We start from the raw sequence: 25,113 nt of genomic DNA on the forward strand, positions 1-25,113 counted from the left end.
TGTCCCAGAGGCGTCCAGAAGAGGGCAGTATTCGGAAGAGGGCCAGGGCCCGGTGGAAATGGCAGCTGATTTATACAAGTGTTAAAAATGCTGAACGGTGTTGACTCCAGGATTAAGGGGATTGCACTAGGGTTGATTTATGAGGCAAGCATTTCAGACCGGTACTCTTTTTCAAAGTGGTGTGGGACAAGACAAGTCTTCTGAGAATGGGGTGGGGGGCTTGGCACGTTCACCTAGGTAGTTTGGGGCTGTGTGGCTCGGGAGCAGCTCCTCACCACCCGGGTTCCTGAGAGCTGAGGGGCGGCAGGGCCTGGGCAGAGCCAGTGAGCGGGGGTCCAATGTGTCTCTATCTGATTGGCTGCAGCTGACCACAGTAGAACCCCCCCCCGGCTCTCTCTCCACTCCCAAAGTGCACTCTGATGTCAGGAGGCTGGCGCTAAACAGCAGCCGGCTATTTTGAGAGTCAAAGCCAGGCCGTGCCTCCTGCGATTGGAGCACCCATCCATCAGTGCCGCTGTGGTAGGTAGCCCCTCTCTCTCGCCGAACAAAGCCCCCCATCAGGGTCGCACAGAGCTCTGACTGTTGGTCTTCCCGGCCCCCAGGTCTCCCTTCTTCTCTTCAGCAGCGTTTGAAATGACGACTGAGTCTGAGCCCAGTGTGGGTTAAAGGTTGTGACACGCAGTTAAATTTAACACACAACTTGAGCCAAGAAGTAACTGGAGAGGCCTTCAAAACACCGCCGCCCGCGCATGCTGAGGAGCCCTTCATTCAGGGGATCTGGTTCCCCTGCGGCCCTCGCCTGCCCCCTGTGGGACACCTGTACCTTTCATTTCGCTCCACTGGGAGTATACCCCGTTGGGAAATGGGAACGGTAGGTTGTATTCCGCTTATGCATGGTTCTTGCGTGCAGAGAGACGTGTTGACAGAAATCTAACGAGAGAGGGAGCATGTTGGGGAAAATAAGCACCAAATCCCGCTCCCTGCGGACAGTTAACTGGTGATGCTGGTGCAGCTCTTTGACCGTAATTGAGTCCGGGTTCTGTGCATCTCCTGTTTCACTGTGGAGCAAAACATGCTGCCGCCCTGCCATCCAATCCTAGAGACCACTTGACATCCCCTTTGTTTCAGCACTCAATTATTGATGTCCAGATGGGTCCGTTAAACGCCTGTTATTTTTTAAGGTGTATATATATTTTTTTTTAAATGTGAAAAGTAAAAAAGAAATTAAATGCTGGAAGAGCTGCAATAGTGTGCTGTGAGTCCTGGGATGTCTGCGCTCAAAGTAGACTGATCTGATTCCCCCAAAGACATAGAGACTGAGGGATCGCCCTCCACGCCACAGCGCCCAGGTGTCCAGGTTAGAGGCTTGTAATACCCTGATCCTCGGGATGCAGAATACTATTACACACCTGAGACACACGTGGAGAGAATCTGATCATTTCCCCTCCCCTCTGTCAAATCTCATGATAATCGGCGGGTCTCTGCTGTCATCCCAACGCTGCTGGGCTGAACTGTGTTTGATTCCCTCTAGTGGAGGAAGAAAGAAAAAGAAAGTGCTTGTAAGCCAGTAAAAAGTGTGCTTGAATCCCAGCGAGTGCGTCAGCGGAGACCTGACGCATCTGTCGAGGCACGGGATTTGCGGTGCATAGCGGTACACCTGCAGGGTGACGAGCGAAGTGTGTTGCTTTGGACGTGTCGACTGTAGATTGGGCTCAACGGTCCAGCGTTCCTGGGGGGGCAACATCTAATGAGGCAGCAGCTCCGGAGGGGGTGCCTGTTATTCCTCAAACCAATTTTATCCAGTGGCTGGACTGACCTCAGGAGGGTTTGGACTCACCACCTGGCTGGTGGTTATAAATTCTGTGAGTTTAAGGGACATATATGGAAGCTCTAAAGCCAGTAAAGATGGCTGTTGTTCCTCGAGGTCTGTGGTGCAGTTCACCGAGGTCTGCTGTGATTGTCATTCACCAGCGCTGCTCTTGCCCCCGTCTGCAGGAAGGGCCAACACCTGTGCCCCCCCACCCATCCCCACACAGCTGAGCGAGGAGCTCCGTGGATCTGGCCAAGTGTCCTGCGCACTTCCTGAGGTCAGCTTATTTCTGATGAATCCACAAGAAGTCAGCATGGGAAATGATAGTATAAAACACATGCTCTGGGGTTTCTGCCTGCAGGCGACAGCCCCTGTCACTGTGCCCCCAAAACTGCCCCTTACTCCCTTACGCCCCTTAAAACTCCCTTCTTCCACAAGGAAGTTCAGCCCTTACATGCTCCTGAGGAAGAGGATAGGGCTGGATGCTCGTTCCTGAAGGAAATCTGCAGTGAGAATGCGCAGGAGAGAGAGTATTAGGACTGAGACCCGTGAAAATGTGCCGACCATCGGCGCTGCTCCACGGCAGGAGGCAGCTGCTTCCACAGAGAGCAGGCAGGGCTGTTTCCGGTGTGGCTGTCTGCCCTGATGCCCAACCTCCCCTCCCCTCCCCTCCCCTCCACCCCCTCCCCACCCCCTGCCTGCCCTTTGACCTTTTCCCCCTGGTATATATAGCAGCGCTGAGTGGCAGAGTTCTCCTGGCAGCCAAAATGAAGGGTCTAGTGTCAATCTGCTGCTTTTTCGCTGTGCTGGTCCTGGGGACAGGAGGTAAGGCCCCCTTTCAGACCCGTTTGCTAGGCTTTTGTGGTATTAACACTCGGCGGGGGGGTGTTGGGGACAGCGGGGCATCACATTGCGTGCGATTGCTTTACAGCAGCACCGGGGCAACTCTGAGGGGGTGCGGTGTCACTGGGGAGGGGAGACCGGGGGGGAAGCCTTTGACCAGGCTGCGGGGAGCACTGTGGCGTGGCGATTATATATTTTATCTTGGCTTTGAACAAGATGGTGCTCTGGCGGGCAGTTCCTGGCACAGAGGATGTCTGTGGTGCTGGTCGTGTGATGGTGACGGTGATACTGATGTCAGCTCAGGTTTTATGCTTCCAGGGTCTAGTGGCATGTACTCGAGTGCAAAGGTGATGGTTCATGCAGATTAACGAAGGCCCGATTGGTAATGTGGGTTGGCACTGCTGTCTTACTCTTCTGTTTGCACGTGTGATATTCCACGGACACACTGCAGTCACGGTGATGTGTCGGGGGTCCGTGGCTCTGAAGCGCAGCCCATGCTGTGACTGCACCCACCCCTGACTCTGTCTGATGTGCTGGACAGAGCTGCGGCACGAAGCCCTGTGTCACATTGGGATGGTATTTAATTGGCTTCATTTTTAAATCGAAGAAATTAGTGACAATAACCAGAGCATCCAGAGGTATCGGGGCCACGCTCATTGCATCTAAACCACCTATTTAGCCGCCTGCAGTATCTGTTGCGGGAGTGGTACAGATTGTTTGTTAGTATATTTTTTATTTCTGACTCGGTCTGTGGCTGAATTCAGACACTCCCCTGGCTCTGTGTGCCACGGAGGCATCCCAGCTGGGCTCCCTGCTCTGTTGTCCTCTGCTGGAAAGCGGATGGTCTCGCTGGCATGCTCCGATACCCTTGTACGTCCTTGGGACCGTTTCTGCCCCGGCTGCCTCTCTGTATTCCAGGCTGCTGTCAGATGGCTAAGATTGGAAAACGCTCCGTAATCGGACACCAGGGCGCTGTGGAAGTGCGTAACCCCCCCGCCTCCCCCTCCCGCGCTCATCCCCAGCCTCCTCCTCCCTTCACAACCCCCCTGCCCCGCCTCCAGGCACAAGGCACAGCTGCTGCCCCCCTGCACTGTCACAATTGCAATTTATTCCCAGCGAATGGCCTTTTAAGGAGATCCATTATCTTACCAGGAGGAGCAGTGCCCGGCCTTGTTCGATGCCCGGCCCTGGGGTCTCCCTCTGCCTCTTGCCTTCATAGAGACATTGGGTGGCACTGAGGCAGGACACCGTGCCAATCCCCGCTGTGTAGGGGGTGGGGTGGGCCTGTTAGCTCTTGGTTCCACCCGGGTGTTGAGTTTTCTGCCCCCCTCCCATCCTACTGTGCCCCCTGGCACTCCACTGTGTGTTTTCATTCCCTCATATAGTTTGTGTTCCTCAATGAAAGACAGTTCCCACGCTGTGCACGAGTGACAGGTTAAGTTGTCGTTTTATCGGTTGAGCAGTTTTTAATGTGTGGTGGAACTAGGTTCTAACGAGATCTTCAGACAGATCTTTCAGGTGCTTTCAAATCAGCTTTGCTTTCCTTGGTGCCATTGTTTATAATGCCACCTCCTCTGAGTACCAATTGGCTCCCTCAGCCAATCTGTGCCAGCCACAGCCATCCACACGTTTTGATTGGCTTAAGGCATGTGACTTGATCCAATCGGGAAGCTCCAGCACCTGCAAGACCGAATGTGCAGTGAAGCCATGAAGCTTCTGGCTTCTGTTTATTTCACTCTAATCAGCACAGGTATAACGAAGAGGTCATTGCTGGTAAAACTGCGGTTGCGCACATTCCAATGTATTTATTTCCAGCTGCGTTTTCCTTTTAAGAAGCTGTTTCAAGGGGGACCCCAGTTTGTGTTTTGAAGGGGAGGTGATTCTATATATATATATATATATATATATATATATACACAATTAATAAGAACAGAGATTACAAAATCTGGGACTTTAGGTGTGGATTATTTGATGATAGTTTTGCATTTTCTAGCTGCTGTGTTTCAGATCTGTCCTGATTCCAGGTGTCTCAGGGCAACATTGAAGCTGTGTGCCCCAGGGACAGCGTGTCAGATACGTGAGGCTCAGCGACATTGCTGGGCCGTCGGTGTTGATTACTCAGATGAGAAGCAGCCGTGCTGTGCGGTGCGGGCGTGCTGTACCGGGGAGAGTGCCAGGCCTGCAGGGCAGCACTGTGCCATCGAAACACAGCATTTTTTCACATCCTTCAGCACTGGGGCGTCTTGGAGGCTGGCGGGCTCACTGGCTGTCAGAGGGGGAGACTGGGATGGGGAGGCCGAGGAAATGACTTTGACCCGGCTGATGGGAGCGCGTCGGCAGAGTTTATATTTTCCCCGGCTTTGAAGGAGACATGCCCTGACTGGGGTTTTGCAAGATTGCCGTTTAAAATAGGGTTTCTGTGTTGCGTGTGTCATGTGACGACTGTAATTCTGTCAGTTACACAGCAAAGTCGCATTGAGGCAGGAGGCAGGCGGCAGGAGGCAGAATCACGGCCCGATTGTCGCTGCAGAGAGGCACCCTTGTCTGATGTAGTTGTAAGCGTGTGTGTGTGTATCCGTTGTTGTCTGAGGCGTCTGTGTGAGCGTGCTGTCGCTGTGCCGGCGGTCCCCGTGCGGGAATCTCTGTGATCTCATTGAAGCATTTGATCATAAATTCTATGATGATGCAACAGCTAGTAAATGTTTGTGGACAGCTGGATCAATGCACTGCGGGGGTGTTTACAGAGGGAGCGGCACTGCACTGTATTACAGCACTGGCGGAGAGTCGGCCGCAGTCATGTGTTCAGAGACGTTAGGGGGACGGCAGCACCTTTAAGAGTTCTGGCACGGCCCCCTGTGTATCGCAGTGCACTGTGAGTGGGCTGCCTGGTGCCACCTACTGCCCAGGTCCTGCCCAGCTCCCAGTTGGCACAGTCGGGCTGTGAGAAGGGCCGACAGGGACCCTCAGGTCACACACGAGGCAAGAGGTGATGGAAAGAGTCTAAAAACGACCTGATGAATACTCATGACTAATCGGTTACGGTGCTGCCCCGCTCCCTGGGGGTCAGCCAGTTGTCACAACAAGCTGAGCTCAGCTGCCAGTTTCGGGGCAGAGTCCCTCACTCCAGCCCCAGGCCTCACCTGGCAGGATCAGAGAGCCAGGCCACACTGTCGGGAAACAGCTGGAGTCACACGCACCACGGTGGCTTTTCAGTCACCAGCAAATAATAATAATTTTAAAAAAGTTACAAAAGGATACAGCTTGCTTTCCTGTGTAAAACTCCCAGTCTTTGGCTGACCGTTGTGTTGACCAAACGAGTTAGGACCGCAGAGATTGTGAATTCTTACACCTAAAACAATCATAATGAGCCAATCTGAAAACATGTCAGTGTTTTCAAAGGTAAGGTCAGGGTCCGGCTTCTATTTTTGCATTTTAAATATATTTGGGGAGTGGGTGTGATGCCTCTTTGTCTTTGGGACTCTCCCGTCCCAGCCTGTGAATCTGGAACAGGGGTCCCGCTTGAGGACATCCCCTGCACATGTCTCTAGGATTGCCCCTTGGCCCCCGACAGCCTCAGCTTGGTCTTGCCTCTGGATCGGTGACCCGCAAATGAGGCGGATCAGCACCAGGGTGGAGTGGCACAGTAATATTGGGTTTACTGCCTGGGACAAAGGATGACGCCTGAGGCATCTCATTGTGTTTGTTAAGCAGTAAACCTGCACAGAGCTGTTACAGCAGTAATGACTCCATCATACAGCATCTATCAAACACTGGTCTGTCTAATTCACAATGATGACAGAGGAGTAGAATTGCCATCATTATGTCACACACTGGGAAACAAAGTGCGTCTCTTCAGGTCTGGACTGTTGTCCATGGGGACCTTGTGTGAAGAGCCTTTATAGACCGAAAGTTGAGATTTGTATCTGTGAATTGTAATTTTGTTTCAGCTGTTTTCAATCATTCATTTAAAATGTTTTTTATTTGAGCCCCTGGATCTTGTCATCTTTATCCAAACTGCACAGAAACCCTTAGGAACAGCAGAATGGGATTCTCCTTTATGGAATAACAAATGGGATGATAAGGATGTTTTGCATTTACAAACCCCACAGGGCTTTACAAGAAATAGGAAAATACTCCTCAGCAATTCTGCCCCCATTTCTCCCCTTCAGAGTACATACGGCACAGAATGGATACAGGTCTCAAGTAATCTGCAGAAATGGGAGTGACTGAGTCTCCTGGGGACCTGCTTTATGTAAGCGGGCAAAATGTGCTTCTGTCCCAGAGAATGGTCCGTATCGGGACATGTGTTGATTCGGATGAGAGGAGAACTTGTGCGATCCGCCATTTTCTAGAGCAGAACCTCAAAAGCATGGCAGGGTTGCATTCCGCTCTTCGGCCTCGCCCTGAGAGGTGTGAGCCGAGCAGCACATGTTGGCGGGGGCCACAGCAGGAGACTGCGAGCAAACCACGTGGCCCAGGGCCATTGGACGAGAGAGAGCCTCCTTTTTCTGCTCCGTGCCGCTCTGACTGGGTGTGGGTGTTGTCCATCGAATGTAGCACATGGTGATGGACATCCCGAGCGGACGAGGCCGAGATGTGCCCTGACAAGGTGCTTTGATGGCATTTGCCAGGTGGCGTTTTTCGTGTTGAAAATAATGAGCACCCGGCCGGAAGCATGGCTCTGCTGGGTGTGGGGGAGGTCACGTGTGCTGACAGAACAGAGCAGGGTACTGTCGTTATGTATAGGGATGGGGGGGTGTAGGAGATCAGGGGGTGGGTGTCACTCAGACTCCAGGCTGGCTTATACACTGCCTTTAAATAGGAGAGGAATTCTTCCCCCTCTTTCCACTCCGTGACCCATTGTGAGTCTATTTCTGTCACCCGTGGAAACCAAGTCCCAAATCCCTGGCACCTGTTCCCTTCCATCCCCCCCGTCCCTCACCGGCGCTGCCCCGTGCCCGCAGTGAGAGAATAGTCACAATGGGACTCCAGTCCTGTTTCTGTTCTTTCCTTTTTTCGGTCGGGTTTGAGGGCCCTCAGTTCTTTGTATCTACGAAGCGCTCTATGATGCGGTGGTCTTTGAATGGCAGATTCTCATTTCTAGTGTGTAGTTTTGGACAGTTGTCCGAGGGCGTTTGTATCAGCAGCAGGGTGAATATCAGGTCCTGGTGGACTAGTGCAAGTGTAGCTTGCTTCCTAATGCGCAGAGCAGCACTGTGTAGTGTGATTTGAGTGCAATACTGTACATCAGAGTATATCTGTCAGATTTACATAAGGGACTCGAGGCTGTTACAGCTTTGAGACAATATCTGTTCAACACTAGATTATAAAGTTTGTGTGCTTCTATCCCAAATATCTGCAACGCACACAAGTGGCTGTTGCAACCAATGTCTACCAGGATCCACAGCTGCTCTGCAACCTTCCTTGGTCCTGAGGGAAAACCCCCTTCACTCACTATCCTTGGTATTTATCAGGAAGGCAAGACCGCGCCGCTCTGAACCACATTCGCTTCATTGAGTTGGAGTTCTGGCTTCAGTCTGTCGAATACGATCCTCTGGGAGGAACCCTCTCCCTGGGCCTCCACAGTGTGTCCCCTGCCTTGATAACAGTCTCGGATCATGGATTCGGGGGTCCGCAATCTCGCGCATTAAAAGAAATGGAAACTATCTGCCGCACCAGTAGATATTAACAGGAGTAAAACATCAGGCAATCTGTTTGGCATAGTTTTGTTTCCCTCTGCAACATGATGCATGCCGGTTTTAAAATTCTGGCTGCCACAATTTGGAAAACATTGATTTGTGTAGTTCTGTACCACTCTGTCCAGGGGACTACTCAATTAATCAATCAATTAAAGCAATCGCGTGTCACCATTTACGATTTTGGGTGCACAGTTGGCCGAGGTTGTCCCAGCTGGTTCCCACCTCTGATTGGGTTACCTTTACAAGCCCGGACCCTCAGCCTCGCTATCACCTTGGCTAACCCCCTTCCTCACCCTGCCACTTAGCCTTGCACAGCAGCCCCACAGACCCTTGCTCTCTGTTCTCCTGAACCAGGGTGGGGCATCTGATTGGCACATGGTGCTGTTGCTGTGTGCTGTGTGCCCCCTGCCACTGAAAACACACTCCGTCTCTCTGCCCACACTCATAGACCTACCCAAACAATACCCATCTCCTGTGTGTTTTACTTATAAGGCGTTGCTGGTCACACTGTGGCATTCCTCCGCGATGGGCTGTGCGGCGAAGAATGTTTTGTCCAAACGGATCACAGTCGCCAGGCAACGAGCGAGACAACGACACATGGTCGCGCTGGCAGATGTGGCTACCCTGCCCCCGTGGCAGCTCGGGGGTTAATGCTGCTGGGTTAGGTTGCTGCCTTCGGTATCGCCTGGATTAGCGCGGTCACGTGTGCCCCGGCACTGAAGGCTTCGGATTCGGGCAAAGCTGTGTCCAGGCTGGAGTTTTCTTTTGCAGTCCGAGCTTTTGTTCGATGGCGGGTCCCCAGCACTCCCAGACCCACAGGGGACGAAGCTAAATTTCTCTGATGAAGTCACTGGCCTCGCTCCTGTGATCTCCCTGTTGACTCGTCTATGCCAGGCTGTTCAGATGGTGCTTTGTATGCGGTAAATGATTGATAATGTGCAGAATATCACCCACACTTGATGCAGCAAACTATCCTGCCTATATTTGTACCCTCTGAAGGTGGCGTGCCCTGCTCAGCCCAAGACCTCATTATTTTGTGGTGAGAAAGTGAACCCTTTGTTACCCTGTCCCCCCATCCAAATGTGCCAGCAGTACAGTACCGTCTCTGGGGACTTCCTGCCCAGCCTAGGCGCCATCCCCAGTTTGTAGAAATGTTTCCACAGTGATGTCTGTACCATATCTACTGCTTTGGGCTGGAGAATAATCCCCCCCACATGAGTTTAGAGCCTCAAATTCAGAGAGAGGGGCCCAGAGTCCTGTACAATGGCAGCCTCGTAGCACCCCCCCCACCACCACCACCTCCACGTCATTGCACTCGGTCACTGTTATTCAATGCACTTACAGGTTACCTTTGCCAACGACTGTAATCAAATATGGCTGGCCCTCCATGCCTCCCGCCCTGGTCTGGATACGAGGCCATTTCATGCCCTGTGGCCCTCTGGCCCAGCTCTCGGGTGCCTTGATCTCCAGTGCTTTACACGGATGGGGTTTCACCGGCCCGTGTGCGTGTCCTTGCATGCCAGTGTGGGAGATGAGATGATCTGAAGCAGCAGAACAACGCTGCAGAAATAATGCATCGAGATAATGCCAAGCAAATGCATATCGATACCCAATACCTCCCATTAAAGGACATATAGAGTGTTTCTATAGAGATTCTCTTGGGATCGGGAAGTCAAACATGCTTATTTTGTGATATAATACCTGTTAGATTACAGCCCACACTGGAGTGAGATCCCAGTTTCAGCAAACTGGGGAGGAACAGCAAGGACACGCAGAAAAAGTGTGCCAAGAAAAGTACGATCAATTGGGCACTGGACTGCAGGCACTGACCTCAAAACAAGTCTCTCTGTCCCGACAGTAATTGGAGGCACTCTTTAGCATCACAGGCCTGCGCTCGTATGTGGAGGATTGTACGGGTTCTCCCCTCTGATCGTGCCAGTGGATTCGGGCCAAAAAGTAGGGGAAGGGATGTCTGGAATCTGGGCAAAGGAACACAACTCTGTGCAGATGGGATTGATTCGATCAGGGGCAGTCAGGGGACAGTCGGTTCTCTCTGCTCAGGCCAGCGTTCCTCCAGGCTATAACAAGACCTGGGACGGAGAGCTGGGCTTCAATGCTGGAGGTGAGGAGGAATCATTTAGCCATCTCTGATTCTTTACACTGCCCCCTGCTGGCAAAGCGTTAGACGAGTGCGTAGGGAGGGAGGGAGGCAGGTGGGGGGATGTCCAAAACTCAAACCCCAGAGGTCTACTGGTCCCCCTCCCACAAACTCACTCATTTAATTCACTCTTAGCTAATTAGCAGACTTGTCGGACAAGGCTGACGATGTAAAGATATTAACGTAAACATGATGAATCCTTCCGGCATCCGATGGATCTGTCCACAAAGCCCGGGCATTAAATATCACGAGGGTCCTTTCGGTGTCGGCAAGGGTGATAATCCCAGTGCGGCCACATCCAATAGCATGCGTCCAGCCTGTTGCAGTTCCCTCAGCCTGGGGCACAATTTGGCATCGGTTTGCACCTCAGAACTTCAGACTGGACTGGACTCACTCGCTGACTGATTGAATGATTGATTAGTGGAACCTTGGCGGCCTATTTTGTTGCTGTTAACCAGTTATTTGCTTGAATAAATGTTGTTCATTTGTTCTTGGTGATGTTTATCCATTTCTTTCCTTGTTTTCTTGAGTCTCTTGCAGCCTCCTATAGGCCACCTTCTTTGGCTTGACTCCTGTTCTGTCTCTCTGTTGATTCTTCGTTGTGTTTCTTCTTGATCACCAGTCGACTGTTTCAGATTCTCTCATATGATTTCCTTTTTCTTTCCCCCCCAGCATGCCTAATATATTTACTGTAATCAAATTTTTGGCACACAGTTTAGTCTATCTGTTCTCTTCACACGAGCCGTTCTCATTCAGTATATGTAGCTAATTGTATTTCAATATTTTAAGTCCCCTGTCCACTCCCTGCTGCCCGTAAGATCCCTGGCCCTATAGCTCACAGAAGCTCAGCTGTTTTGAGTTCAGAGCCGTCAGTGACCTCCAGTTACCTCTGCGGGGCCTCTGTTCTGTCTGTACCCCTCAGCTCTGTCCCGGCCCTGTGGGGGTGAGGAGTGAGGTGGGAGACCCTTCATGTTTTCTGTGTTCCAAGAAGTGGACAAATCAAGACTGGATCGGTCCACAAGAGCTGCTGTGATCGGAGTCCAGCCAGCGTTCATCTACCCGTCAGAGAGCCTGTGAGCCCCAGGTTCTGACCCGGCACTGCTGGGCTCCTACACTCAGACCCAGACACACACACACATGTCTACAGATAAGTACAATTTCGTACAGTGTGAGATGCAGGGGAGAAGTTACTCGTGCTAAATAAAGCTGTGGTCCAAACCCTGCCTTAGATAGCCACGCAGAGGGGGCATCCCTTTGTCTGGGAGGCCCCGACAGGATGTGTGTTCATTTATAGGAGGGGAAAATGTTTTTCTGTTCGCCACGTGAGGCACAGCCTTCTAATAGTGTCCAGATATACGTGTGAGACAAGTGTGTGACTGTGGGGATTTGTGCCCCTTCAACTGTGCGGCACGGTGCCCGGACTCGGAGCTCAAATAGACCCGAGAGGAAGTGAAGGGCGGGAGGGAGGGAGGGAGCGAGGGAATCCCTTCTGTTGTACGCTGGCTGCTGAGAGCCGGGGCCCCGTTCATAAGTCCAATGGATAGTCAACAGCCATTGCTGTAAAGTGTCATGGCCACCAGGTGCAGAGAGGTGTGTGTCTTGTAAGCAACTGTCCTTGTCATATTCTTGTCATGTCCAAATGCCACCAGTGTCCCTGCAAGTTCTGAGAGTCTCTTACAAATCTGAAGGAGGTTCTGCTATTTGCGTTGACGAGAGTGACGTGGGTCAGGGTCAGACTGCAGGTTGAATTCGCCCGGCTAATCCCCGTCTCTGCTCAAGAAGGAACAGCAGCCCGGGAGAATGTCACACCTCCGACACAGCGACCTCCCAGGGGTTAGGGGAAGTCCGGGGTGGGGAGGGGACTTGTGTTCTCTGGAGTGAGGTGCCGAGCAGTGGACCTGTCTGTGTGTGACCTGTGCCGCACTATTGTGGGGGGGTGGGAATGCTGATTGAGCTCACAGGCACACCAGCGCAGAGGTGTGAATGAGCCGCCCCCCCTGCCCTCACTATATATAGCCTGTTCTATAATGCTAACTGTGAAACTCGAACTATAGAGACACCAGATATTCTGTTGCATGTTACCGAGGTGCCCAAGGACAGCTGTAATGGGCCGCTCAGACCTGCGAGGGGGTATAATTAGCCGAGTGTGTGTCTGCCGTTCCCTCACCGTTGCCGCCCCGGGGCCTGCTGGCTCAGCTCTGGGGATGCAGGGACGGGGGAGTCCCCTGGACCACTGCTGTGACACCAGGGCTACATGCCCATGGGAAACGCTACAGTGGCACTTTGTGTTAAATCACTGACCTGTCTTTTCAGCTTGTGGATTCAAAGGCATTGTGTGTGCGAGTGTGTGTCTGTGTGTGTGCGTGTGTGTGTGTGTGTGTTCAGCACAGTCCATGTGACAAGTTGGAAGAAGTTGGAAGTTACTGGTTATGTATTTGTTTTTTGATATTATTATTATTATTATTATTATTATTATTATTATTATTATTATTATTAGTGACAGTAATATCATTGGCAATAGAGGAAAACTGCTGTGAATTTCACCTTTGGTTGCAGCACCTGTGGCCGAAATCTGTCAGAGACCCGGTGGTGGCTGCTGCCCCCCCCAGGGAAGATGTCAGAGTTCTGGAATGCGACCCGTTCCGAATGTTGTCAGCCGATCAACACAGTTCAAATATGCTTGGATAGTCCCCAAATTACACCCAACAGCTCATCAGAGAATACAGGTGCATAAAACACACATATAAATGGACCTGAAGTTAATGAACTCTTCAAGGTCTTATTGCTTCCCTAGTTAATGCAACTTGGCAGAATGAATCTGAACTAGTGCCACGTTGATGACACAGGCATGGTGTTTGATATGTTGTCACTACGGTCAAACTATTTTTGCCAGGTTTTCACAGATGGAAGAGTGCTTTGGGTTTTCTTTTCTGTCATATTATTTATTTCTTGGCAGACGCCCTTATCCAGGGCGACTTACAAAACAGAAGTGCAATACAAAGTTCAGTACAAGGCATCAAACATTACAAATTCAGATTTACATAATACAATGCAATTCAAAGCATAATACATTTCACAAATGAATACACAAGTGAATGCAGTAAATGAGAATGAATGAGTTCACAGTTTTTTTTGTTTGGTCCGTGGTGCAGTGGGGACAGGAGCCAGCCCACAGGCGTGATGTGATTTAGGTTTTGCCGAGTAAGTCTGAACCCCAGGCAGCAGTCCCATCCTCTCGAGGTGTCTGTCTTTGTATAGAGGACTAATTATGCTGTTTTAAAGGTGTAAAAGATAAAGGAGTATTGTGTGATAGTATAGCCTAACCACAAATGTATTTATAATGATACTGTCTATGGTGTGGGAAACAATACCGTTAATTCGAAACCTTGTGGAAATCAGTCTGGTCTGAATATGGGCAGAAGTGATGGGGGAGACACATGGGGGAGTGTGTAAACTGAAGGAAAACCCGTCTCCTGAACTGGGCAGCCAGTGAGACTTCCTGGGAACCGGAACTGGAGGCAATAGCTGCTGTAACAGATCGGCGGATGACAGCTCGATAAACGGAGCCAGCGCTCGGTGTGGTCGGGGTCTCATTTCAGTGCTGAATAAGGAACTGTGTGTTCCAGCCTGGAGTTTCGGTCACAGATATGATGATGGTGAAAGGGTGTCTGCTCTGTTCAGAACGCAGCCGGGACAGGAATACCTGAAGGTCAGTGAAGTCCCTGGCACTGCTTTCCACTTAGGCACTCATTGAAACAAAATAACTCCATGGCTTTATCTGTGCTGCTTTTTACATTGTCCTAAACCCTGCACTGTTCGTTGCTGGTTCGTTGCTCTGAGCGGCACGGAGGAGCAGCTGACACTGACTGCAACCTTTCTGATCGTTTAGACCCGGCGGGACAGACCCCCAGCCCCGTGGGGAGGGAGGATGAGACACTGGTGCACCTGCAGCTGCAGCAGGATGGTGGAGACCTGCTCATGTGTACCTGCAACGGGGCTGTGCTGCACACCAACGATGACCTGGGCCAGTCAGCCACCCCCAGATCGGAAGACCACCTGTCCCCCAAGAGCCAGGCCGGGCAGACTGGGTGCCAGGCTTGCCAAGCCTCCCTGCGGGACGGTGAGGAAGAAAGTTTAGGGACCAGGGAAGCCGATCCCTCAGGAGAAGAGCAAGACTCTGAAGAAGACAATGAGGAGAGCGAGGAAGGACTGGAAGATTCAGAGGACAGCACAGACTCTCTTGGGGCGGAGGGTGGGGAGTTGGTCCTAGAAAATGAAGATGCGGACAATGTTGTTGTGGAAGAAAAGGAGGATGAAGCCACTGTGGAGCTGGTTGAGACTGAAAGAGAGGACCAAGAAGGGAATACAGATCTGGAGACAGAAGAGGACATATTCCAGGATGCAGATGAGAAGGAAATTCCAGACCCGGAGACCGAGCCTCAAGAAACTGTGGAGGAGACTAACTGTGATGAGAGCGCAGAAGAAACTCCACGGAGCCAGTCTGAAGAAGCACAGGAGTGTGATGGAGAGGAGGATGAAGATGGGGACAATAGCAGTTCAGAAGATGTTGAAATGCTTGAAACAGGACAACTGGACCAAGATGACGAGGAGCCGGAGTCATCTTCCTCAGAGGAAGAGGCGGCTGAGGAGGATGCAAAGCACATGCCGGATTCTCTGGAGGAATCTGAGAACCAGGATCTGGGGTCTGAAGATGAAGACCCAGAGGACCTTAGTGGGTCTGAAGAATCTGAACGTCCTGACAGTGTGGAGGACCAGGACCCAGAGGAAGCAGAGGCGGGATCTGAAGAGGTGCCCAGTGACGAAGATCCAGAAGAAAAGGTGGGCTCCTCCAAAGAGACCGGAGAACCCAGTACCTCGGAGTTGATCGATGAGGAGGCACCAGAGGGAGCAGAAGCAGACGAGGAGAGAGAAGCTGAGGAGGTGGAAAGCGAGGAAGTGCAAGAATCATCCCAAGAATCAGATACAGCTGGCGAGGGAACGCCTCACAGGGAAGAGATCCAAACTGAAGGAGACGACGGCGGGGAACAGGCCACAGATTCTCCAGAACCAGCTGAAGAGCATCTGTCATCACAAGCCTCTGAGCCAAGCGGAGAAAGAGGTGTGAGAGCTGTCCGTAACCAAAACTCCCGCTGACAGAATTGTTGTTTTCTTATCTGGAGACGTGAGGGATCTTTCTAAATAGTATAAATGATGACCATCATTTTTAACTGTGACAAATCCGCTTTCTGCCTGCGTGGCAAAGGTAAAGCAGACTAGGACGCTTAATGATCTTAATGAGTGTTGGGTTTTACATGGACAGACGCAGAGGTTTTCTTCTCGTTTCTTAACCAAATGCAGCCAGTGTTCGCATGCATGTAGACAAGTCGGAACTGAGCCAACCCCATCCTGGCCCTTTTCCTTCGCAGCGCAGTCCTGATCTGGACATTAATTGGTCCATGTATATCTCAGGCCAACACGGCTAGACTTCCGTTTGAGTGGTGTGATTAGCATCTGGCCAGCAGGTCGTCCCTGACGTTTTAAAGAAAACATGTGGCAGCACACGTCAGCCTGGTGTGTGGTTCTGACCGCCCTGCCAAAATGAGGGAGTGTTTGATGTAAATGCAGATCAGTTTCTGGGTTTCTGTGTTAGAGCTGTAAAGAAACGCAGTCAAATACACAGCAATGAAATGCCACAGTATCTCCTGGTGACTGTTTGATGCAGTGGTCAATCTGCTTCATTCACTGGCCAGTCTGGATACTGGTGGTGCATAGAGGTCTTATTTTCCCTACTTCCTGGTTACCTGCTTGGAGCGTTGTGTTGCCTCGACACCCTGCCGTACGCTTCGGTTTGCACTGAGGTTGGCACAACGTAGGTCTCCGTGTGTCTGCAAAGTCACCTGCCTATCAGTTCAGTCAACCCTAATTCGTCCTGCAAATCCAGTCCATTGCGGATACAGCCCGTTCCGACCTTATGTAATTGAATTATAAGCTAATCACACAATTAGTAAGGCTAGTCCTGCCAAAACCCTGCCGAGGGCTCCGGTGTCGGACTGGCCCTGCCGCACCTGAATGCCGTGGCCTTCGCTCGGCTCTGCTATTTGTGCCGCTCATCTGATACCCATTCCAGTTTCTCAGGAATAACCTTGGTCCAGAAATAAAACTGCCCCACAGTGCAAACAATATGCGTTTCAAAGGGCAAAACTGACGCTAATTACTCCCTAGTCCGGGTGAAGTGAAAGCGATACTGGTGTCATTTAGTGCACTCTAATTCCTTTACCTCGTTCTGTAGTGGGGGCCACACCTTTGGTTCTGGAGAGCCACAGTCCTGCTGCTCTGACAGACAGCTGTACAACAGTCAGGAGAGAGCAAAGATGTAAACCTGAGCTCAGCAGTAATTAAACCCAAAAGACTGAACAGCTTTCCTGGACCAGGCCAGTTGTTTATTATATTGACATAGATCCATATTCTGGACCAGCTCTTTCTATGTCCTTTCTGAGCTCCAGGCGTAAAGTACCGCTGATGCTGTAATGAGTCCATTTCTATCTGACACAGTATTTAAATAAAGTGCTCCTCAGATGCTGAAATGTGTTGACAATCCCTTTTGCTAGTAATGGAGATATATTGGTCGGAGTATCAGTGTCAGCCATGGTATAAAACTGGGACTGCTAACGATCTCCACCTCTCCCTCTCTCCCTCTCCCTCTCTCTCTTTCTCTATCTGTCTCTGCCATCCTGCAGAAGAGGAGGAGGAGGTGCTGAATACTATTCTCCGAGACAGATCTCACATTGAGGAGACCCTCCGGCTCAAAGAGGATGCCCCATCAGATGACTACTCAGGTAGCTCGGTTATTGGAAATAAGAGGTTTCATTTCCTGCAGCCATTTTGCCGCAGCCCGGTGTGAGGCTGTGTGGAGCTTCAGCAGAGCTCTGCTCTCAGACAAAATAGCTCCAGTGACACCTGCAAACGATTAGTTCACAGGCTGGGGAGAGGCGCTGCCGTGAGCTGCAGGAGTCAGGAACCCCAAACACACAGCCTGACACTGATGCTGAGGCTAGACAGGCTGCCCGCACTGTCTCTGTGTGTGTTGCCTCACTGCTCTGTCCCACTGCTTGTCTTTCAGCGGCACTTCAGCGCCTCCGGAAGATCTACCACACCTCCATCAAGCCCCTGGAACAGGCCTACAAGTACAACGAGCTGAGGCAGCACGAGATCTCAGGTATGAGCCCCTGGGGTCAGCTTTGCTTCAGGTGTTCAAGCGACACCCCTTTCCTGCTGTCCTGTCCCACATATATCACTGTGGTAAATATATATTTGCCCATAGCATACAAGCAGGAAGTGAGCGGGGGTCGGGGTCCGGGGGTGTGGTGGGGTGTCTGTGTGTGAGGGGGGTGGAGGGGTCTGTCTGGTCCAGCAGTTCCCAGGTTGGGTTCCCAGCGCCTCCCTGCTCGGCTGCCCCACAGACGCTGAACCGTCCCGGTGACCAAACAGAAACACGAGAAAACCAGCGAGAAAACAGACAAACAAACAAACAAACAAACAAACAAACAAACAGATAGATAGATAAGCGAGGAAAACAGAAAACAACAGCTCCATCTGACAGCAATTACGGGCTCCAGACAGCTGCTCTCTGCTCTGTAGGATGGCAGCCGAGCGTCCGTGTTTTCCACCCGCGTCCCAGACTGCGGGGAAGAGGTGCGCGTTTGTAGGAGGAATAATAATTTTTCTCGCTGATTATTTTATCAACGACAAAAACATTATGACACTGAAGAATTATCACGCAATCATTAAGAAAGGAAGGAAAAGGGAGCAAACAGGCCGATTTGTCTCTGTAGATGCTGAGTCCATGTAGGGGGTGCGGTTCAGTTCAGCTCTAGCTCTGGGCTTCTTGACTCAGTCCTCTCTGACTTCTGTTCAGGACGCCGCTCTTCAGAATTTAAGACTAAAACGTTTGCAGTACAATCGACCTGATTTTAATTTCCTCGGCTTCTCCACATCATGGAAGCGTGGCGGCGGACGAAGACGCCAGCCACTGCGGTCCGTGACTTCTGTGTCGGCGGTTCACAGTGCCTCTCCGGCTCGTTATAAAAAGCTCTCGCCATCTAGGGGCTCGGTAAGGTAGTACAACAGTTCCTGGGGGGTGGGTGAACTGTACATGCCTTTCAGGAGGTTGAATTTGTGCCATATTCTAATGTGTGTAAAGATAAGGAGTGGCCATCTGAGAGTTTTGACACCCACCAAATCTAACCGTACAAACACTAGTGGGGACATCTAGAGTCTGGAGGCGAGACAGTGAGTTTGCAGCTAGGTCAGAGGTCAGGGGTCAGGGTCGAAGGGGAGACTATGGGAAAGTGTTAGCTGGAGATGTTTGGTACAAGAAGGCATACCCAGAGAGAGGCTGAGCATCACTCCGAGCTGCCGTGAGAGGCCAGGCTGGACACACTCATCCCCAGATGAAACCTCGACGTGTTTGGCCGCTCGGTGTCCACTCGCGCCCCACCCCCACCTTCCCACCCCCTTTCTTCCGGAAAAGTGTCCACTCCCCTGCCCCCCCCGTCTCACTCCCCGGCAGTCACTCCACAGCCCGGTCACCACAACTCTCTCTTTCTCCACCCTCTTGGTCTGTGTTTATGTCTCTTCTCTGTCCCCACCACACTCTCTCCATTGACCACCTTTCCTTTCCTCTCCTCTTTCTGCTCTCACCCCCTTCTCTCCTCTCTCTCTTTCTCTCTTGCTCCTCTCATCACTCATTTTCTCTCTGCCCACCTCCATGCACTGTGCCTTATTCTTCCTGTGTTGTTCTCCTGTGCCCTCCCCCTCTAACAGCCTACCCAGGACGAACCCTTGGGGCTTCAGCGACAGGTGGGTACGATGTTGCGCCCCCTTGCATGACACTGCCTGAGGTTGTAACCCTTTCACCGCCGCCAGCTCGCCCTCTCCCTCAACCGCCAGCCTCTCACAGTGCAGTAGCTCCCGTCACGCCCAGGAAGGTGCCCGATCCGGAGCCCAGCGCTGACCACAATCTGGGCCGGATAGTTTGATATATCCGTTCATTTCTACCACAGTAAAAGCGTCAAAACTGACTGCTGAATTGTGAGGAAAAATAGTCTGTTACTTTGTACAACAACAATAACCTGAAGCAGCTAATAAGTAAATATGTACCAAGTTGACATCATCCGTGAAGAATGAAACCATCCGTGACAACACACAGGCCGAGACCCAATCTAAACATTGACATACCGCAATACCGCATAACTGCAAACCACAAATCTGTTCCCAGTGGCGTCTGGATTTATATGTAGTAGAAAGTGGCTTCTGACAGTAAAATGAACTGCGACAGGGAACAAGGTTTTATTTCGCCATTCTCGGGTAGATCAGAGTTTGGATTTGGTTCAATTTTTTCCCCAGACGTTTTATCCCCGCCAGCCACACACCCCCATGAAGAGCCGATTGGTCTGATAGGAGCACTGCTTTGCCTTGTATTAAGCGGGGGGGTCACACCACAAACAAGGCCCGGGGGTTTGTGGTCGGGATGGTTCTGTGGGGTTGGGGGGTGTGGTTGGACAGTGAAAGGAGTCGGCATGCGCTCACTGGCATGTGCAGGTTTGGGGGGGGTTCTGGGGAGGAGTGTCCTGCCAGATTAGATCTCCGTTGGGTTTCCCCCGCTTTTAGATCAGAACTCACAGGAGGACTGGACCCCATCGGACTTGAGACCTGGGTCCAGCTGTTATTTTAGTGATTCATTAGCTTTCAGTGACTTTTCAGAACTGGTTATAGATATTATTTTAATCTTGGCCCCCGGGGTCACTGGGGCAGCATGACCGGAATCTGCCCCCTCCCTCACAGCCGCGTCCCTCTCCTTACCACCCCCGGCCAAGCCTGCCGGTGCCGGAGCGCTTGGCACACTGAGCTGTCTGGCGGGGAGCCCGAGGGAGCCTGCAGGACATTCCGGCCGGCTCCTCAGTCACCCGGCGGAGAGCGCTCCAGTCGCAGGGCTGTATTATGAATCAGTGAAATGGTGTCGTTTGCTCAGCTTTCATGGCTTCGCGGTGATTTATCTGACCGGTGTTGGATCAGCAGTCAGCCCGTGGTGTCGCTCACAGCCACTGCCAGGAGCCGCTGACAGAGACTTCCCACCGCACCGTGACCCTGTCTGAGTGCCTCTCCTCTTCACAGCCTGGGTCGTCTCACACGTGCTGGACTGTCACCGCGACCCTTGTTCATAAAGCGCTGACACCCGATGGTGTGAAAAGAAAAAAAGATAAAGTGCGTTGTTAACTGACACGGGCAGTCTGGACACTTTGTGCGTCTCAGTTCGGATCCCCGGGTGCTGACAGAGCGTGATTAAGAGAGCGGCCCTGTGTCTCTCGGAGAAGCGGGTTATCCCGGGTCCAGCTCTCTGGCCCGCCTCTGCAGTCGTAGTGTTCGCTCGTGGGCTTTTCTGTTTCACGCCTGTCCCGTGGCTGCTGCTTGGGTTGCGCTATGCGTGCGCCTTCCTCGGCTCCCTCCGGCACCGTCCACCCATCCCGGGCCGCCCTGCCTTCATTAAACCCCCGCGGGAGAGAAGCTCTGCGGTCCCCGTGTGGCGAGTCGGCTGCCCTCACACTCTGATCATCGTTGTCATCGCTGTGGCCGGTATTCTGGTCTGACCGCGTCGTCGTCCTCAGGGTTTGAGATGCGCCGCTTGCTCTGCCTTGCTGCTCTTGTGTGGCTGGAAGCTCTGCTCAGCATGTCAGGTCAATACAGTGTTCGTGGAGATGTGTATGTGCTTCCCCCCCCTTCCCACCGCACAGCACTACAGGGACACTAGGGTGAAGACACAGTGACACGCAGGCCGGGGCTGGCACCGCTGAGTGGCTGTGGGGTGGGTCCCTCAGGCGTTGGCTGCAGCGCTGGTCCCTTTCCCTCTGCTGCTCTCTCATAGCCTGTCCCCTGACCCCCTGGCCCCTGACCCTGGCTGTAACTCCATCTCTCTCCTCCTCCTCCTCCTCTCACAGATGGAGAGATCACCTCCAAGCCAATGGTGTTGTTCCTGGGACCCTGGAGCGTGGGCAAGTCCTCCATGATTAACTACCTGCTGGGGCTGGAGGACCTCCCCTACCAGCTCTACACAGGTACGGCCGGTCCGGCCCACTGCACGCTGACGCCTGGGGCCCGGGGAGATCATGCCCACATGCGAACACAAACAGGCCTGGCGCCTGAGTGACACGACGCACAGGGCCTCTTCAATTAAACACCCACCTACATCCATGCATGCATCCGTGTTCAAGAACAGCGTCCTGTGGCACAGGGTCTTGGGGGCTGCAACCACAGGGGCCCAGGGACCCACCTGCATGCGAAGTTTAAATCTATTTTTATTTTTAGATAAGAAAACCACCCTAGCCAGCTACATGTTCCTATCTAGCATGAACTACTGTGTTTACACTGGTGACAAAACAATCTGTACCGAGGAATACAGACAGCTGAGACACGGCCGTGGTGTTTACAGTAAACTGACATTTAGTCTGAGAAGGAGAATCAGCGTGTCAGTGTGTCAGTGAGTCAGCGAGTCAGCGTGTCAATGTGTCAGTGAGTCAGCGAGTCAGTGAGTCAGCGTGTCAGCTAGTCAGCGTTTCAATGATCCAGCGTGTCAGCGTGTCAGCTAGTCAGCGTGTCAATGATCCAGCGTGTCAGCGTGTCAGCGAGTCAGTGAGTCAGTGAGTCAGCGTGTCAGTGAGTCAGCGTGTCAATGATCCAGCGTGTCAGCGTGTCAATGTGTCAGTGCAGTGAGACCTGGCTCCTGCGCAGGGTCTCACAGTTCCTCTCCCCTCTGTTCCCCGCCACAGGCGCTGAGCCCACCACCTCGGAGTTCACCGTCATCATGCACGGCGAGAAGATCCGCTCCATCGAGGGCATCGTGATGGCGGCGGACAGCTCCCGCTCCTTCTCCCCGCTGGAGAAGTTTGGGCAGAACTTCCTGGAGAAGCTGGTGGGCATTGAGATGCCGCACAAAATGCTGGAGAGGGTCACCTTCGTGGACACGCCCGGCATCATCGAGAACCGCAAGCAGCAGGAGAGAGGTAGGGAGAGAGGGAGGAGGTGAAGGGGACAGAGGAGGAGAGGCAGACATGAGAGGGAGAGCGGGAGGGCGGACACAAGAAGTGGAGAAGGTGACCTGTGACCTGGGATGCTTTGTGTTGTTTATTCACAGTTCTTCTGCACTTTTGTATTCCTTACATTGCACTTTGTATTCACACCGAATTAGACTTTCAATTTGAATTGTATTGATGCTCGGCTGTCATGCTCGTGTGACCTGGATTCGGGAGCGTGTCTGCGTTCCTCTCTGCACGTGTGTCTCCCTGTCACCATCTGTTTTCCCTGCCCAACCCTAGGCTACCCCTTCAACGACGTGTGCCAGTGGTTTATCGACCGGGCCGACCTGATCTTCGTGGTCTTCGACCCCACCAAGCTGGACGTGGGCCTGGAGCTGGAGATGCTCTTCCGGCAGCTGAAGGGCCGTGAGTCCCAGATCCGCATCATCCTGAACAAAGCCGACAGCCTGGTCACGCAGGACCTGATGCGCGTCTACGGCGCCCTCTTCTGGAGCCTGGCGCCGCTGATCAATGTGACCGAGCCGCCCCGCGTCTACGTCAGCTCCTTCTGGCCCCTGGACTACGCGCCCGACACCAGCCGGGAGCTGTTCAAGCGAGAGGAGGTGTCCCTGCTGGAGGACCTGAACCAGGTGATCGAGAACCGCCTGGAGAACAAGATCGCCTTCATCCGGCAGCACGGCATCCGCGTCCGCATCCATGCGCTGCTGGTGGACCGCTACGTGCAGACCTTCCGCGACAAGATGACCTTCTTCAGCGACCCCGAGCTGGTTTTCAAAGAGATCCTGGATGAGCCCGACAAGTTCTACATCTTCAAGTCCATCCTGGCCAAGACCAACGTCAGCAAGTTCGACCTGCCCAACCGCGACGCCTACCGCGACTTCTTTGGCATCAACTCCGTCACCAGCTTCAAGCAGCTGTCCTCCCAGTGCTCGTACATGGGCGGCTGCCTGCTGGAGAAGATCGAGAAGGCCATCACCCACGAGCTGCCCGGCCTGCTGGGGAGCATCGCGTCCGGCAAGAACCCCAGCCTGACCTCGTGCGAAGCCACCGGCTGCGGGGAGACGCCCAAGAACCGCTACCGGAAGCACTGAGGAGAGGGAGGGAGATGGAGGGGGGAGGAGAGAGGAGGAGAGAGGAAGTGAGAGAGAGAGAGAGAGAGAGAGAGAAAAATGTAGTGGCCTGAAGCCACCCAGGAGTTTCACATCTTTGTTGGCAGAACCTGGGAGAAAAAGTTCCAGTTTCGTTTTATTGTTTTTCTGTTTTTGTTTTTCCCCCCGATTGGAAGGGAGGGAAGAAAAGAGGGTCGGGATGGGGGTGGAAGAAGGGGTAACGAGAGGGTCAGCAGTAGGTGACAGCTCCCTCCTCTCTCCCTGCGCATGCAGCTCAGAACTGTGGGCGGTCTGGGCAAAAGAAATGGTAATAAAAATTCAAAATAAAGAGAAAACCCAGAAAAAAAGGAAAACAAAAAGAAAAGCTAAATCCCGAGCCGTCCGCCATCAATACCAGCCCCCCTCCGAGCGGGAATTCAGTGGGAAAGGGAAACGGGAGTTTGCTGATTTGTTTAAAATGATTTTGTGTATGTTTTTTTTAATCACAGAGGTGGAGGAGCCTTTACCAGCAAAGCTGTCGCTCTGAGTGTTTCTGTTTAACTGAAGTGTCTGAACGTCGGGGTGATCCAGCCCCTTCTTGTAGCCAAAAGCACGGCCAGTATTTCTGACAGATCCCTGCTGTACCAAAGCAACATTTTGCTGAGTCCCAGTTTACAACAGCCCCCATTTTGCCCAATGTGATTAACCACTCTGCTGTACATTAAGTGGTAGGACATTAAAGGTGTATCTGATATCCACTGCGGTCTCCATTTATTTCATGTACATCCTACACTGTTCTCACCAGACAAATCAATCCAGAAAAAAATCATAATAATAATAAATACATTCATAATAATAATAATAATAATAATAATAATAAAGACGTGCCAGTATGGCGGGAGACAATTACTATCAAACCATGTTAAATTTCCCACAGCTTAACCATTGAGGTGCAACACTGATTCATTTCCCTAGATGACTGTCATTAACACAGGACCGAAAAACTGCATCCCGGTGCTTTACTGAAGACTGCAGAGGCAGAACTCGTCCGCCAGAGGGCGCTCTCTCCCCCTCTCCACCCCGGGAAACCGCTTTCAAAGGCAGGAAGGGCCGCATTGTGCTGCGCTGTTGTTGACTCGACTGCATAACATAATAGTTCACTAAACCACTTTTTAGTGCACAAACAAACGATTTCAGAAAAGCAATGTGACCGATTTTAAACAGCCCCGCCAGAGCCAAATGATCCAGCGCCAGTTCACACTTTAGGACTGCAGTTCATGCGCAGGGGCAGGTGCCTGTCTCGGGTTTGATTTGGTGAACTGTGTCTGTGTGTCAGTGTGTGTCAGTGTGTGTGTGTGTGTGTGTGTGTGTCAGTGTGTCAGTGTGTGTCTGTGTCTGTGTGTGACTGTGTGTGTGTGTGGTGGTG

The 25,113-nt window shown here is 52.1% G+C and overlaps 1 protein-coding gene across 3 annotated transcripts; it reads left to right on the forward strand.

Moving 5' to 3' along the window:
- Positions 1-2,576: 2,576 nt before the first annotated feature.
- On the forward strand, positions 2,577-24,445 carry srl (sarcalumenin). Of its 3 annotated transcripts, XM_066689489.1 has the most exons (8): positions 2,578-2,635; positions 14,400-15,629; positions 17,248-17,346; positions 17,631-17,726; positions 19,334-19,369; positions 21,505-21,621; positions 22,333-22,566; positions 22,879-24,445. In XM_066689489.1, the coding sequence occupies exons 1-8, from the start codon at positions 2,578-2,580 to the stop codon at positions 23,688-23,690; spliced, it is 2,682 nt and encodes an 893-aa protein (XP_066545586.1). In that variant the 3' UTR covers positions 23,691-24,445. The 3 variants fall into 3 exon arrangements, with proteins under 3 accessions (XP_066545588.1, XP_066545586.1, XP_066545587.1); XM_066689491.1 differs by lacking the exon at positions 14,400-15,629 and having other exon boundaries at positions 2,577-2,635; XM_066689490.1 differs by lacking the exon at positions 19,334-19,369.
- The last annotated feature ends 668 nt before the right edge of the window (positions 24,446-25,113 follow it).

This window comes from Amia ocellicauda, chromosome 17, assembly GCF_036373705.1.
Source record: "Amia ocellicauda isolate fAmiCal2 chromosome 17, fAmiCal2.hap1, whole genome shotgun sequence".
Taxonomy (NCBI): Eukaryota; Metazoa; Chordata; class Actinopteri; order Amiiformes; family Amiidae; genus Amia; species Amia ocellicauda.

Bases quoted from the DNA above. Each gene is read 5' to 3' on its own strand.
- srl (XM_066689489.1), top strand. From the start codon at position 2,578: ATGAAGGGTCTAGTGTCAATCTGCTGCTTTTTCGCTGTGCTGGTCCTG. The intron at 15,630-17,247 runs GTGTGAGAGCTG...GCCATCCTGCAG, and splicing joins TGAGCCAAGCGGAGAAAGAG to AAGAGGAGGAGGAGGTGCTG. The intron at 17,727-19,333 runs GTATGAGCCCCT...CCCCTCTAACAG, and splicing joins GAGGCAGCACGAGATCTCAG to CCTACCCAGGACGAACCCTT.